Source organism: Myotis lucifugus, unplaced genomic scaffold, assembly GCF_000147115.1.
Source record: "Myotis lucifugus unplaced genomic scaffold, Myoluc2.0 scaffold_216, whole genome shotgun sequence".
Taxonomy (NCBI): domain Eukaryota; kingdom Metazoa; phylum Chordata; class Mammalia; order Chiroptera; family Vespertilionidae; genus Myotis; species Myotis lucifugus.
In genome coordinates, this window is record NW_005871264.1 from 27,808 (window position 1) to 44,957 (window position 17,150).

Consider the following 17,150-nt stretch of genomic DNA (forward strand, 5'->3'; position numbering starts at 1 on the left):
ATAACATCGTTTGAGGGCCATTCAAAATTACCCACTTAAAAATCAGCCTGCTAAATTTGGTCAAATGTTTAACTCACCGCTAATGCCTTGGCAGGGCCAGACCAAATGATTTCGTGGGCCAGACGTTCCCACCCCTCGTTTAGAGGCTTGTTATGGTGACTCCCACACTCATGGGGTAGCTGACCTGACTGAGTCCCACAGCACTGAACCCAGGAGTGTCCCTGGGCCAGGCTCAGGAGACCGTGTTGGTGCCTGGATGTGCCATGTGCTGACGGACAGTGACCACACTGTGATGGAGACGTTTCCTCTGGTCCCAGTGAGGCGCTCAGTATCCTTAAAAAAAGGGGATGGCTCTAGGAAGTGCTAGTTATACCCTAAACAGTTTGGGGTTTACCCTCTCTCTCAATCAGATTTTATCATTTCTGGATCGGGTAACTTGGACCACCATCTGTCATAATGTTACTGATACCTGTATGCTAACTATGATAACTTCTTTCTACATCTTTTATATAAGCAAGCCCTGTTCATTTTCATAAGCAGAGTCTTTCCTCAATTCTTGCCGATAGGCAGCAGTCAATGAAGTAGTTGTGAACCCAGGCAACGCAACCAGGATGCTTTGTGGGGCCACAGATAAAACACTGGGAGATAGGAAGTTATGTCACCTTATGAGGTTTGGGGCCACAGGACTGGATCTTTCCCCACCACTCAGGAGGATGCTGGAAAATAAAACCATCAGAGAAAAGCAGGTGACCTAAGAAACAAAGAGAGACAGGTGTCCAGAAATATCACGTGCACTCCTGGATCAGGCTGTGCTCAAAGACACATACACCATGGTCATCAATTTTGTGAGCCACTTCACAGTGCTTTTATATGAGCTGGTGTGAGCTGGGTCGGAATTCAGGCACCGCTCACCGAGTCCTGACTAATACAGCTCTTGCAGGAGTCGTGCTGAGCAAGGAGAGGCTGGCTGGATATGAGCAGGCGGGGAGAGGTGGACTCGACCAGAAGTTGGCTGGGGAATCCCGAAAAAGGCACTTTATCAGTAAATGAGAAAGAGTGACATTGAAGTAAACGTTCAAACAAAACAATTTTAAAGCAACAGAAGAAAAAAAAATAATGAATGAGAAAAGTAAAGGAGCATAACTTATAAGTCCTAGAAATAAGTGCTGCTTTTTTTTAAGAAAAAACTCCACACATTCTACCAAAGCTCTGGCTAAACTAATCAAAAAAGGGGATAGACATGACAGGTAACTCAAAATTAGAGACAATAAAGAATATAACTACAGACAGGGAGAGAGTAAAGTTTCTATAATTAAAGAATACCACGCATAACCTGTGCTAGTAAATTTTAAAATCCCAATGATACAGACCATTTTCTAGGAAATACAAATGACTAAATTGATCCAAAAAGAAAGAAGATCTGAACAGAGCAATAACCAGGAAAGAGAGTAGAGGAAAAAGCCCAAAATTGCAATAAAAGAATTTTCCTCAGATAGCTCAACAGATGAGGTCTCTCAATTATTCAACAGAAAATGTCCATGCTATTTGAACTGTTCAATAATAAATGCAATGGCAAGCACTTACTTGTATCTACCACTGAGCTGCATCGTTCAAAAACACTATCACTTAATTTTCACCACAATCACACACAGTTTTCTCCAAATTATAAATCAGAAAACTGAAACCTAGAGAGGTTGAACACCATGACCAACGTCACACATCTAGTAAATTCTAGAGCTAAGACTCAAACCTGTCTTTCTATAGCTAAAAGCTGCTCATTTAATAACTATATACCATTGCCTTCCCACGATAAACAGGTTCCACAATCTCTAAGGGTTCTCATTAGTTGCTGGGGGGAACGGGTAGAAAGAAAATTCGGGAAGCAGGGAGACAATTCAGGAAGCTACTGAACATCTAGCTCAGTGGCAATGCATGCGAAACAGGGACAATGTCAAAGGAGATAAAACCAAAGAGAGAGGTAGATTTTACAGTCAGAACTGGCACGCCAAAGAATCTTGTGTATGATTAGATAGAGATCTGATTCCAATGGTCAGAGCACCAATATTATACAGAAGAGTCCAGGATGCCTTTATTATGGCATAAGCCTTGGTTTCCCCCAAGAAGAAAAATTAAGAGCCACAAACACTGCCCACCCCCTTACCCCCTAATTTACAAAGATGCTGTAAACACTGAGGCGTCTACTAAAACTTCAGCTCCTTGAAAGTGGGCCTCATAATAATCAAAGGTGTTATTATCTGGCCCCGATCATGTCTAAGCATTCTCTAGAGCAGGTTTCCCAAGCTTTCTGGACCTTAAGAATCACCTGGTGAGGTGCTTGGGCAACAGAGATTCCCACCGAAATTAAATGCTCCAGGAGTAGAGCTGGGAAATGCTTAACAGTAGCCAGGTGATTTCTAGGCCCGAGTGCTTCCTCCCCTGGACATGGCGGAATGGGGTGGTGAGTGGATTGCAGGGACCTAAGTATAGAGGAAGAACGGAAAAGAAAGAGCCTGGGAGAAGTCAGAGTTATCTCGCTCTTTAATTGTTAGCTCTTCCCAAAGATGCATACCTGATACCAGCATTTCTCAGAAACGGTACGTGACTGAAACCAAAGCTGAGCAGCTGCCTACAGGGAAAATATCAATGCTAAATGTACACCAGCACTTCAGCATTAAGTCGGTGGTTTAGGGTCTGCTTTCCTAAAATGATGGTGAGCAAAGGCCAGATACCTAGCTTCTAGCTAAGATGTGGCTCCGCCTCCTTGCGGCACTGACCTCTGGCAGCTCAAAGGTTAAGTGGCTTGCCCGTCTGCCATCTGGTCCTCCTCGGCTGGTACTGAACGCCATGTCGGCAATGGCCACATCTGTCTTGCCTATGACAGTGTATTCCTTCTTTTCTGCCCTCTCTCCCATTTAACTGAATTCTCAGTGGGCACAGATGTAAACTTAGGGCAGGGGAACAGAGGGAGGGACCAAGCACACACAGAGAAGGAAGAGAGAATGAAACCAGTGGAACTGTTGCATGTGGGGTGGCCAGCATCCACTCTCCTTCCCTGGTGTCATTCCTTCTTAGCAGGATGGTAACTCTGCAAAGAGGGTCCTTGGGGCTTCTACCAAATCTTTTCTTATTCCCAGCAGAACAGCCAAGGAGTGAGCAGTCATCTGGAGCTCGGCCAATCGGAACTCCCTCCCTGGGGCACAGTCACTTGAACAAGTGGCAGAGGGTTGAATGACTGGAGATCACTCATGCCATTCGCAGTGCTGAGTGAAAAGTGGAAATTCCTGCCCTGCAGCCCTAAAACTACCTGCTCCCTGCCTGTCCCACGCCTGGCCCCGTCAGTCTGTCCCAGGAGCTGGCCGCCTCTGCTTGTCGTAAATTCCCTGTGAGCCTAACCTGGCCACAGTCAGTGTCTATTGCTTATATCAAAAACCTTGTTGCAGAAGGCAAGCAAAGGAGACAGAAAAAGGAAGAAGCAAGCAGTGCTTAGAAAAAGTTGGCCCAGTACCAGTAACGCCCTCCCTCACACTTTTGACAATTATCTCATCCACAGATCAAAAGATAAGTTGTTCCCTAAACACAGATTTCAACTGTGGATTTGAGATGTCTGTTTACAAACGTAATAAGGCCAAACATTTCCAGTGGAGCTGGTGAGACATTTAAGACCTCAGACAAGACATCTTGAAGACTGAAATAATACAGGGTAACATATTTACCTAAAGCATTTCCCGCTTCCACTAGAGAAGGGATGATGACCCAGGTCCTTAATGAAACCTTAATGGGCGTCTCACAGCCTTGCCAATGGGGTTCAGAAGGGAGCAATTAAAAGTAACGCTACCACACAGCTTTAAGGTACTCCTGGCCTCGTTTAGTCATCCTTCCTGGGAACAATGAAACGACACTCAGAAGTCAGAGGTCCATTAAAAAAACACACACAAAAAAACAGTACTCAGAATGTAAGTCTTTTTGTAAAAAACCCTAGAATTCAAAAGGAAAATCCTGCTTAGTTTCATGGATGAAAATTAAGCCTTTAAAGTTCAACATTCTCACGAAGCAATTGGAGGACTAGAGCCTGAAGGTCTATATCCCAATACATGTAAGCAAGCAGCACTATTTGTTTGTACAGACCATCGCTGGGTACAGCAAAGGAATCTTTATATGCATTCACTCAGCTGGGTGTCCTTAACACCTTAGCTAGATGAACTGAGTATGATTATATGCGTTTTGTAGATGAAGAAAATGCATCCAGGTATCGTTGCTTACTATGCTCACTGAACAAGAATATGAAGGACCAAGGGCTACGATCTGTGTGCTCTGACTTCTGGTCCCACCTGGCAAATCCTCTATTCCTTCACCTTGCCTCCCAACAGAAATATCATCCCAAATGCCTGCAGAGCTCACAGGATGAAGGAACTATTCACAAAATAGATATTCACAGCTTGTCTGAAAGTCTTCAGAGCACATCATACACCGAACCATCCATTTATACTTTGAATGAATGTATTCCTCAGTCCCGAGGCTGTATCTGCTGTCTTTGGCTTAGAGACATTGAACTAGAACTTCACGGTAATGGAAGTCCTGGGAACAAGCTTTCTCCGGCTGGTTCTACAGATGACAGCACAGTGGCTCCTTGGGTAAATGCAACTGGACAGACAAATCCTTGCTCCCCTCACTCCCCTGAGCTCCGCTCACGCTGGCTCTGTTCCCCTAGGGAAGACACTGTGCAGGGAGAGCTAGGCCACACTGGTGCCAGAACTGAGCAGAAACACCTCACGCTACACACGTTTAGGGCTGACCTTAAAGAATGAAAACAAAAGCAAGAAACAAACAAAAAACCAAAATTTCATAATAGTCAGGAAGGACACAGAAAAATAGCTGCTGACCTCCCTAAACAGTGACATGAAATACCTACACAGAAATCTGAGGCTACCTAAACATCCTACAGATGATCAGAAGTCCTTTAAGATTTAAACCTTCCCTGCCAAGGAAGGAAACAGCGTGGGGACAGGGGAAGAGAAAGGAAAAATTTCCAGGTTTCCTACCCTGCAAGACAAGGATTTCTCCTCTCCCTAGCCCAGTGATGGCGAACTTTTTGAGCTCGGCGTGTCAGCATTTTGAAAAATCCTAACTTAACTCTGGTACCATGTCACATATAGAAATTTTTTGATATTTGCAACCATAGTAAAACAAAGATTTATATTTTTGATATTTATTTTATATACTTAAATGCCATTTAACAAAGATAAATCAACCAAAAAAATGAGTTCGCGTGTCACCTCTGACACGCGCGCCATAGGTTCGCCATCACTGCCCTAGCCCCTTATCGGCAGGTGTCATGGTCTACCCCTAACTAGTCAGCCAAAATGGGATCTGGGAAGGGAGAGCAAAGAATGTCCTAGGAAGGAAGACCCATATTGTGTATTCCTTGGCCCTCTCTGAAACAAATAGTAATTTCACATTTTTAGAAAGAATGAATATAAACAAAAACAAATGTTTTGTTTTTAGCTGATTCCCTAAATCAGTTCTTCTCTCATGACCCACAAAGGCAATGAAGCTGTTGCTACTCTCACTCTTCCCAGGGCCATTCACAGGGAGAAAAAAACAATTAGTCATTCCATATATCAGTGGTTCTCAACCTTGGCTGCACATGAGAATCACCTGGGAATCTTTTTAAAATCCCGATTTCTGGGCCTCATCCTCCGGAAATTGTTTCTTTGTTATGGGGTGAGGCCACAACATTAGTAACAAAGAAACAGAATTTCCGGAGGACGAGGCCCAGAAATCGGGATTTTTAAAAGATTCCCATGAGAATCATGTGCAGCCGAGGTTGAGAACCACTGCCATATATGCAGCTGATATTCTACAGTTGGTTCCCTCCTGCATCAAAGCCCCAGGACAGTTTCTGTGAAAATCAGACTTGGCAATTAGTTACAATTAAGGCAGTTATCCTCTGAAAAGTATTATTCTCCTCTTCTCTGTGTATCTCCCCTTCAGTAACTCAGTAACAAATTCTGGAAGATTCAACTATGAAACTGAAACTACAAAAAAATAGTAAGATGGGGAGACTCCACAAGAGGTAGCTGGACCTTGGGGCTGCAAAACAAGCCCAGTGATGCCAAGAGAATTTACCACTGGCAAGAAGGACAGCAAATGGTGGTGCAGTGTGGACCGAATGCATGGCAGTGGGCAGAGGGGCCAGGAAAACACATACTCAGACGGACGCTCTGCGACCTGTCAGTGAACTGCCGCCTCCGCCTCCGTGAGGAACGCCAAGTAAGGCCCCGAGAGGAGAGCGGGCAGAGACAAAAGTCCGTACGTTTCCCCTGGCTCTGTGATCATCTACGCTGGGAAGATCACAGGACGATTTTAAAGTCTCTGCATTTGGCCACTGGGCCACTGCTGATCATGAAGAGAACGACTTATATGGATGGGAGATGGTACTGGGAGCGGTGACAGAGGAGGGGGGCTCCAGCTACGAGTACATTGAGGGGCATGCAGAGTGGCTTGTGGACAGGCAGAGGGAGAGAGGGAGATGACCCGGGGAAAGATCTGAAATAAGATCTGAACAGGGCACACCTGAAGGTGCCTGGAGACCGACTGAGGGAAGAAAAAAGAGCTAAGGCAGAGTGTGGGCTTTGGGGTTCGCTCACTTGTTTGAGACAGGAAACTAGAGGGAATTTTAGGAAGTTAAAAATTAGGAAGTCAACCACCCACATATTAATATCACGGATGGGGAATGGGGCAGTCTAGTTATTAGTAGAATGGAGGCTCAAATTACCTCAGTGGCAAAATATTGGGGTACAAGACACTACAAACTTCCTCCAACGATCTGCAAAGGACACACTGGAAATGCCTGTTGAATGAGTAGTATGGGTAACTGCCTGTTGGATCTGCCTATCCAGTCCTCAAGGCACTGGAATGACTGCAATCCTCCCTCACTGGCCCCTCACGCTGAAACTTCCCACTTCACACCGGTGAAATCTCTCTACGTTCAGACACTTCTAGAATATGTAATAGTGAGTAGATACCCACAGTGCTTTGAAACCAGAGCGTTCCCTTTATCTCAGTTTTGTTCTTTAGTTTGTATTTCCACATAAATTCTCCTAGAATCATTTTTACTAAGATCGTTTTTAAAGTTGTAATCATTCGGAGCACTGCAATCTTGTATCCTCCTCCCACTTACTATTCTATCAGAAGCACTTTTTCATCTTAGCAACCTGTATAACCCAACATTTTCACAACTGCACATATGATTTCACCAAGCAGATTCACCACATTCTGCTCAAACACTACCCTATTGCTGGAAGTGGACATCATTTCCAATGTTTCACTATATAAATAATGCCAACTGGCCCTTCTCTAGACCTCCATAGAGCAGACATGACAGCACTCTCCCAGTAGACCTGAAATCTCTTCTTCATTCCCTAGTATTTGCTTTTTGCTGTTGCTATCAGACAGGTCTAATTTTTTATTATTGACCGTATATATGAGTGCTACTGATGTTAGATTTACTTAGTACATAGTTACGCTATTGAACTAATTAATTCTACTAAATTTTAAGTTGGAAATCTTAGGTTGCCTAGATACACAATGACATCATCTACAATTAATGATCATTTTATTTTTGCTGTCCATATTTTGGTTCAGTTTTTATTGCACTGGTCTGAGCTCTGCAAACATAAAAATAGTGGTGACAGAGACAGTTAAGCCAACTGTTTAGGTTGTTGTTTTGATTGAGATGTCATCTTATTAATGCACTATTATTCCAAGTTAGGGTTTTAGATTTTTTTTAATTTCTTTTTAAAATTTCTTTTTAGCCACATGTAGCTACTGAGCACCGGTGGCTGGTCTGAACTGATAGGTGGTATTAAAACATACACTGGATTTCAAAATTTAGTTTGAAAAAGGAATGTATAATAGCTAAGTACTTTTTACTAACTACATGTTAATATTTTGCATATGCAGTTGACCCTTCAACAACACAAATTTGAACTGCATGGGTCCATTTATATGTGAATTTTTTTCAATAAATATACTGTCACTCTCTGAACCATGGGTTTTGCATTCTCAGATTCAAACAACCGAGGACAGAAAACAGTATTTTCAATCCATAGTTTGGAATCTGCAGTTTGGGAGGGTAGGGGGTCCTAGATCCAACCCCCAAGGATCAAAAGTTATTCACAGATTTTGAACTGCTCAGGGGTTGGCGCAACTAACTCCTGCAGTGTTCAAGGGCCAACTGCACTAGATTAAATAAATATATTACAATTATTTGCACCTGTTTCTTGTTACTTTTTAAAATGTGGCTATAAGAAAAATTGTAATTATATGTGGCTGGCATTATATATCTACTGAGCAGCATGGGTCTACTGATTCCTCTTTACAAAGCATCTCTGATAAGTTTTCATATCAAGGCTGGATTTATTCCAAAGAATCAATTAAGTTGTGTAGGATCTCCCACAATCTGGAACATTTGCTATAAAATATGCTTATATGGGCTTTGAAAGCTTGATAGGATTCATCCAGATTCAACTCCTCCTCCCTCGCTTTAGAGAATTTTCTAAGGTACAAGTCTGCTCTGATATTCCCTTTCAAAGGATAAAGCCTTACATGCCAGGCACTGTCAGAATTAGATAACTTAAATCAAAGAACTACTGATAGCACTTCAGATCTTAGTCTTAGTGTAAAGGGCTATAGTATAAATACAACAAGTAGCTTTTTCTTTATTTTGGAAGCAATGTGAAGATTCTCCTTTTTACCCTAAGGTATATGGCTCACACACCTTTTTGTACACGCGAATAACTATGAGTAGAAAACGTTCGTGCTGCTCTTCTGCTCATTAGAAAAATGTACCCTACCTTTTCAGTCTAAGACCCAAACTCAACTCATCAGATCCCAGATGACATATCAGCTTCTGTCAATAACAAGCCTGTTTACAGAGAAGTGAGAGAGGTGTGCATGGAGGATACCGAGGGAAAGATGAGCTTGCACGGCCCTCTGACACCTGAGGTTCGCTGCCGAACAGGCGGGTGTGGGCAGGTGAGCCCACACAGGAGGACCTATCACGTCCCAGGGCATGAATATGTTTCTGCCGCTTGTATTCCCAAAGCTATTATACCCCAAGTCCTCTTCTTACATCTAAAGTTGAAAACAACCTGGGCTACCTGGGTTCCAATACCAGTTCTACACTTACTAGCTGAATGACCTTGCACATATTACGTAATCACTCAGTAACTCAATTTCTTCATTTGTAAGATGGGGAAAATAAAAATATATATTTTAGAGTTTGAGAATGAAATGAGAGAGAGCAGGCAAAGCTACCAGTGAAGTGCCTGGCACTCAGTAAGCATCCGATAAACATACACCGCGAAAATAACAGTGTATGGGCATTAGTTCCATCAAAGGTTGACTGTAAAATCGCTAATCACCCAAGTCTCATCTACTAATGAGTGGCTTGTTAACCACAGGACCAGCCATTATTAATTAAGGGATAGCAAAGTGTGCATTCATTAACACATAAACCAAAACTGGGCTATTCTGACATTGCTGAATGACTCCATCACCATCAAAGACTGAAGAAATCCAGGTTGTACTTGAGACCTCATCCTAGAGACAGTCCTTGGGGAAGGCTTTCCAGGGGATGCACAAGAGGTTCGCTCCCTTTGCGGGAGCCCTCCATCCATCACCGGTTATGCAGCTGCCTGTGATTCTCCATTCCCAGGGTCAACCTGTCCCAGCTCGGCCCAATGCTGGACCATCAAGGTGGCCTGTGGCAGGTTCCAGGTGAGGAGGCAGCCCCACATCTGCTCCCTGCTCCTCCTAGCCTTCCCTGCCGAGGTAGAGCCTTTGCCTGCTCCTTAAGATACCCATCTGTTTCTCATCTGGAAATCTCTATCCACCCACCTCTATAACCCCGTGTTTCATGAAAAGAAAAAGGAAAAGTCCAAATACCATTCTCACCCAGGAAAGGGAGAGGAAGAGGATTATAGATAGAAGTAAAAACCACTGCAAAGTCTCAAAAATGGTGCAGTGCTTACTTTTAAGGACAAGGGATAGGGAAGAAGCTGTAGTCGTTTCTGCAGCCCTGTCTTACCGGTAGCTCCTCCTGTATCTGGTGGTCTCTTGCCACCGTTTGTACCAGAAAAGAAATGCCAGAAAGAATATGTGAGGGTGGGAAAAGGAGGCGGGCGAGAGAGCACGCGGGAATGCAGGAAGAAAGAGATGGCGAGGATTTACTCGAGTAGGAGCAACCTCTTCCTGCCTCTACTTTTCCTCTTCCACAGTCTCTCGCCCAGCTAACCCCACTCCTTTCCCCGTCAAGCTCTTTTCCAAGGACACACTGGAATTTTTACTCCCCGGCCAGGAGCTGTGCAAGGGGAAGAACCCAATCCCACTGCCAGAGCCACACCAGGAGAAAGTATTTTCCTGGCAAATCTGAACGGCCTTGGAAATCCGAGTTCAGTTCTCCAGAGAATGTGGTGTATAACGGCATCAAGGGACCACAAATACAGGAGGTACGAAGACGTAGGCTTTTCGGAAGCTGGTCTGCAAAATTTCAGAGTGCACTGAACATTTTTCGTTGTTGTTGAAAAAAACGGTAAATATTCTGGGATTCTAAAGAAGCTCAAGTAAACTTCTGAGTGGTGAGCATATTAGAAACTGTAAATACATTCTTATGTATTAAGTAACAGGTAAATACAATTATAAATAAGAGTCAAAGAACTTGAAGTGGACTGAGAAACACTGTTCCCTCACCCAGGCGAACTTAATTAACCACGAATGGTATATGTACATGAGGAGCCCCAAGGGACAAGTCCTGGGCACTTCAAGGAAGAAACAGTACCTGAGGGACGTAGCACTTAGAGGTAGCTTTTTAATGAAATGAGACTTCAACTCAAAATACTACGTGTTTCTCCAAAATAATAGGAAAGCTTTATGTTTTCCGACAGAGAAGAAAATTCTCTGCGTCACCCCTTACTTCTATAAAATATAAGAAGATATTTACTATTTTACTTATTTCATTCATTTTGTTGTTGTTGAATTAAAATCAGTAAATAATCTGAAACCAGCATTTAGTTTTCAAGACCTGATACTTGTTCAATTATAAGATTTTCTTTCTTTAGGGGAAAAAATGTGTTAGGCAATTGTTTTCTCCACATTATTTCTCTCTAGGTTTTCTTTTTTTTTTTTAAATCAGTTTTCTTTCTAATATTTTTATATCAAATAGTTGGTTCATCAGTGTCACTATAAACCATAAACATTATGCAAAACAGTTACTTGATCTTCTCTGGGGCTAAAATTGCTTTCAACTTTTCTCATGAATCGTTTGACACAAAGTGGTAGTACTTACAAGTATAGTCACCCATCCACCATACCACGGCAGAAAGTGCAGGAAGGAACAGCCATGGTTACCAATGCCTACAGTTTGGTGCTAGCCACTAAGGCTGTTGAAACTTTAATTATAAGCCCCGATTACCTTTGTCTGCTCACTGTCTGGGTCTTCAAGCCAAGCATAAGGGTCAGAAATTTTATGCCCATGATAATCCTGCACCTGCAAAAGACAAAATGCGTTAGTAGATAATTAGTGTCTATCCCCAACTAAATTAGTATTTTCTGAATGTGATGGAGAGATAGACAAAAACACCCTGATTGGCTCACTGGCAACTGCCTGTGCCCAAATTGCCACATGAATCAGAGTTGGCACGTTCTCAAAGGCGTCAAGCCACCCTTCATGAAAGGAATGTTTTACTGGAGAGAGAAGAAAGACGAAAGGTCAGGACAGGAAGCAGCTCTGTCTGTACAACACCAACCCAAGGCTGCTGCCGTGCTAAAGAAACCCGAAACGTGCTGTCAGGGGCACCGCACAGAATTACACAGTGCAGCGGGGATGACAGAGGGCACGGCCATGTGCCTATTCTCCTGTTCTCCCTAAGCCTGCTCACGGTTAGAAAATCCCCCTACAATATGTAATATGATCGGTTTTGCTTTGCTGTCTCAACTGCCAACAAGAAACTTACTAATGTGTAGCTATAATGACTCTAATTGACATCAGCTGATTCTCATTGAAAAGGCTGACTTAAATGCAATGAAGGAGCACTTCCAAACTGAAGCCTTTCTTCCCTTTTGTGTATTGTTATGAAATGCTTTCTTTCACTGTTCATAAAAGACGGCACAACTACCCTGACAGAAATAAAACTGCTTAGCGTAAGCCGGCCTGGCTGAGGGTGGTGTCTGCGAAGCCCGGATTTCTGGGCCTGGCCTCAGAGACTGTCCGAGACTAGAGCAGCCATCTGGAGCCACCCCTCCTCAGGGGATCATGCCTAAAGACATTTTGCAAAGGTAAAAATCATTATAAAACCTCCCACATCAGACCATCCTGGTTAATCTAGATAACCGAATCGCCATTGACAACGTCTTTCCAATCAAGATCTTTGAACAACTCCAACATTCCGGTTAAGGCTTCTCCTAGAAGGCTGTCCGGAAGACCCCCACCATCTCAGATGAATTTTTAACCGGTCTTCTTGCTCCCTTCTATCACACCAGACAGTAGGGGCTATTCCCTAAGGCAGTGGTCGGCAAACTGCGGCCCCTTGAGGGTGGCTCTTCCACAAAATACCACGTGTGGGCGCGCACGTACAGTGCGACTGAAACTTCGTGGCCACACTCAAGGGGCCAAAGAGCCGCATGTAGCTCGCGAGCCGCAGTTTGCCGACCACTGCCCTAAGGAAAGCAGACACCCTCCTGGAAGACAACAACCTGCTGTTTCTACTTCTGGTCAAAGTTCCAGTGCGGCTGCTGCCAATTGAGAAGAATATCCCGGAGCATAAAAGCCCAGGCCACCAGGATGCAAAGGGTCTGCACCTGTCCTCCTCCGCTGGGAAGGGGGACACACCTGGGGAAATGACACCTGGGAGGATGGGCAGGTAAGGTGGAACACCCGGGACCTGCTCTCATCAAGCCTTGACTGACAAGTGCGAGGGACATATAAACAGACTGAAACCTCTCCTGATGAGTCTTCATAAAATTGCCAATTTTCGGGGGGAAAACACACACACCAATGTTCAATCCTTACCTAAGGCCTCAACATTTTAGCTGTCACAACTGAATGAAAGCTATTAATCTTCTCATCCTCAAGTCTTTTACATTTTACACACCTTGAAGTGGTTATAAATTATGCTTAAAACAACAACCTTCCTTTCCCTGACAATAAGAAACCAGATAAAGAATCCTGTAGAGCAGTGGTTCTCAACCTTCCTAATGCCGTGACCCTTTAATACAGTTCCTCATGTTGTGGTGACCCCCAATTTCATTGTTACAAATTGAACATAATTAAAGCATAGTGATTAATCACAAAAACAATATGTAATTATGTGTTTTCAGATGGTCTTAGGCGACCCCTGTGAAAGGGTCGTTCGACCCCCAGGTTGAGGACCGCTGCTGTAGAGGATCTTCCAATTCAACATTTTTAGGAGTGAGGCATGGCAGGAACAAGGTTGGGCGACACGCCCAGGGCCATACCGAGTTCAGAACCAGAGCTGGGACTAAAAACAATCTGCCAACAGCTTTCCCCCAAATACTCCTCAGAAGGGACAGACCAGACACATGAAATGTGTTCCTAAAACTCTGACACATCCAGAGACTTAACTTTTCAAAAGGATAGTTTTCAAAACTGTGATAGTTTTATGACTAAGTGAAGGTGCTGCCAAGTGCTAAACCCAAAGCAATAAACCTTTCCTGGATATCCACACTGTTGTGCCCAATGTTTTAAATATTCCTATTTTACAGATTATGGGATGCAATTCCGAGAGCTTAGTAAGAGTAAATGCCACATATTTGTTGTGAGCTAACCACTGCGCCATAGACGACAACCACATTATCTCATTTGTCCTCACTGTGAGGACACATTTCCCTCATTTTCCCAGGTGAGGAAACGGAAGCTGGAGAGAGCAACAGCAATTGATTAAGGTCAGGTGGCTAATAAGGTAGGACTGTGACCCACTCCGAGCCAACCCAAAAGCCTGTGTACTTAACCTCTTGCCAATGAGCTGGGTCAGGTGCAAACTGGCAGGTGGACAGCTGGACCTTGACTCAGAACCCAATGTGTCCTACAGCATGCTGCCTCTTGAACGGCGTTTACCACCAGGAAGCAGCCTCATCTACTCAGAACCAGTGTTGTCATCTAAACCAGACTGAGGTCAGTTATTGAGCCGACATTAGCAACCAGGAAGAGAACTCCCCAAAACAATCCCAGCGACCATCCCAGCAGCCAAGCGCCCCCTCCCCCCTTTTCTTTCACCACACAATATCCTAAATAGTGCGGATAGCCACAGCCCCTGAATTCAAGTTATGCAGCATCGAATTCCTCATTTAAGTTTGCAAATCATTCCTCACCTCCCCAAGAGCTCGAAAAAGAGAGCCAACAGGCCACTGTTACTATTCAATATTTTGCTCTTACGGTTCCACGTGCCTGTTGCCTTCAGGTTAAAATGTAGACTCCTGTACACACAACAGGTGGAGCCCATGAAACCTGCCCCGCTCTTACTTCTCAACCCCCATCCAAGCTCGTCCATCCATGGATGCTCTGTTCACAGTGGCCTTCCTGCCATCCTACAAACATGCCATTTCATGACCATTCAGCCCCACACAACTATGGCTTTATTTTAGTCATAAAGCTAGGAATGTCCTTTCTACCTTATTCAACTGGCCAACTTCCAGGCTCAACTCACATATTATCTTCTGCTCCTAATGAAATTACTCCCATCCTCCTGTGTTCCCCACTCACCCTACACACCCCTCTAACGCCTGTACCACGGATTGGGCAATGGCTTTACCCAGGAAGTGTCATGGTTTCCACATTTCTGCTCATGAGCAGAAATCCACCAAAAGGGACTGCACACTCCAACCCACAGGGCAGCAGGAGACTGCCCAGCATGTGGCTGAAAGATGTTCAAGTGAGAGAGACAGAGAGCTACAGCAATCCCTAGTACCTGCCGGACAGAAATAAACCCATCCTAGAAGTCAAGGCTATAACTTGGGGAAATGCTAAGTCCAGCCTAGAGCTTAGTAATCAGGACTCATCACGGGAAAAAGATACCCCATGTAGACTATCAGGGCTGGGCTGAGTACCCTGTGGGATGGGCCCAGGCTGGACCACAGCCACTTTCCCTTGGCCATGAGGCTTAGGGTTATGAGTTTCTTGGTGAGAAGGAACTGGAGAGTATTAAAATCCATGCTACAGTATATATACTCTTTTGAATTAATTATTCGTAATCTATTTGGTGTCTTCATGAAACCCTCACTTAACCCTTTCAAGAACTATTAAACATAAATAGATAAACCATAGGATTCTGGTAACACGAATAAGGAAAAATAAAATGAGAAACAACCCTCCCTCCCCCCAAAAAACCCCACCACACAAAACAGTACAGATCTGAAAGGCACTTATCAAACCACATAATGGGCAATTGTTTACATTTTTATCAATCCTGAAAATTCAAAGATCCTCAAGACCCGAACTGAGATATTCCCATGTCTTCCCATTACTAAAGTCTAGCACACTGCAGGGCTAGACTGTCATGTGAATGAATGAGAGATGCTATTCTTACTGTAGAAACAAACCAGCCCTAAATATTCCACTTATGAGAAAGAAGACCTGTAACAGGTAAATGACCTGCCACAGGGCATCCTGCTGATGAGTGACAAAACCAGAGCTAGCACTCAGGTCTTCCCACTCGCTCTGGCGTCTTCCCATTCCAGCAGGATCACTTTACTCCCAAACACAAAGGAAACAACCTTTTGAACCACCGGAACAGGGCTTCTTGGGTTGTTAGAGTAAACTTAATAAGCAAGCAGCTGAACAGACTGAGAAAACATGGTTACCAGATGGCCACTGGTCAAAGAAACCATGAATGCATCAGTGCCACTTGGAAGTCTTAATTTAAAACAATACGTCCTTTACGCTAAAGCCGCAGTACCCTTTAACCTAAAGTGAGATGTGCTTTAAACTACAATCTGGCATAAATTGGGTCCAGGAGAGCAGAAGAAAATAGAACTGTATTACACAAAAATAGCTTTAATCTGATTCTATTTTAAGTAATCTGAGAAATCTGGCTACTCCTAAGAGAATCATGCCTACAACATTTGGATGCACTACAGTTCTTAAGATGCCAAATTAATTTTTACTCACACATAAAGAGCTGTTTGCCCTCCAATTCCGCCCACCGGATCTCAACAGCCATCCTGAGTTCATCTACAGCTGAGGTTCATGGTGGCTCACCCCTCCACGAAGCAAAACTTAAACTCATCCTGAAAAGAGGCCATCCCCTCTCCCTTCTAGGTCCTCCTCTCACCCCCTATCAACTCCTTTTCTAGTTTAGGAAAACTTGGATCAGCACTGCTAAACCGCGGGGTCCCTGGTCGCCTTCGCGTTACTCAGTCCTGTCTCTGCATCCCCAACGCCCAGCAGCCGGCCTGGGGCAGGGTAAGCGCTCAGTACACGTTGTAAAACCGAATGAATGAACTTCAACTCTAAGAATTCTTCATTTGGAAGTTTAGAAAGTTTGCTTTGTGTTTAAATCCTACATCATCTATACACTTACACTCTTTCTCCTGCCACCATGTTTACGCACGAGCTTCCCCAGGCAAAAAGCAGTGACACCTCCTACCTGGGCATCTGCCCTTGACCCCATTGATTTCGGGGAGTCTCCCAGCAGCGGCCGATGCCGGGCGGCGCCGCCAGCAGGCGGGGAGTGCCCTCCCCCCACCTACCCCCCCCCCCCCCGGAGGCTCCGCGGCTCGGGAGGAGCCCGCGCCCCCGGCCCGTGTCTCGCAAACAAAGGCCGAGGGGGAGGGGAGGGACGCGGGGGGCGAGGGGCTGCGGGGCCAGGAGCTGCGGGCGGCGGCCGGCGCGGCACGCCCGGCGGGGAAGCGGTGGGCGCGGGCAGTTGGTACTCACGGCGGTCTCGTCGCGGTACACGTCGGGGTACTGGAAGGACAGCATGGCCGGGGCGGGCAGGGGCAGCGTGGGGCGCGGGCTCCGGGAGCGGACGTGAAGCGAGCTGGGCGGCTGCGGGGCGAGGCCGGGGCGCGGGCAGGAGCCGAGCCGAGCGGGCGGCGGCACGCGGGGAGCTCTCGGCCACGGCGGGCACGACCGG

General features: G+C 44.9%; 1 protein-coding gene across 1 annotated transcript in view; it reads right to left on the minus strand.

Annotated features, from left to right (window-relative positions):
* LOC102428095 (prolyl endopeptidase-like) overlaps positions 1–17,130 on the minus strand; it is a gene marked incomplete at its 3' end in the record, with an annotated part of 36,725 nt that extends 19,595 nt beyond the window's left edge. Inside the window, exons 1-2 of the mRNA XM_006098005.3 lie at positions 16,952–17,130; positions 11,474–11,548 (exon numbers count right to left, since the gene is read on the minus strand). Of these exons, the coding sequence (XP_006098067.2) occupies positions 11,474–11,548; positions 16,952–16,996 (120 nt within the window). The remainder of the gene's footprint in view (positions 1–11,473; positions 11,549–16,951) is intronic.
* Positions 17,131–17,150: the final 20 nt, after the last annotated feature.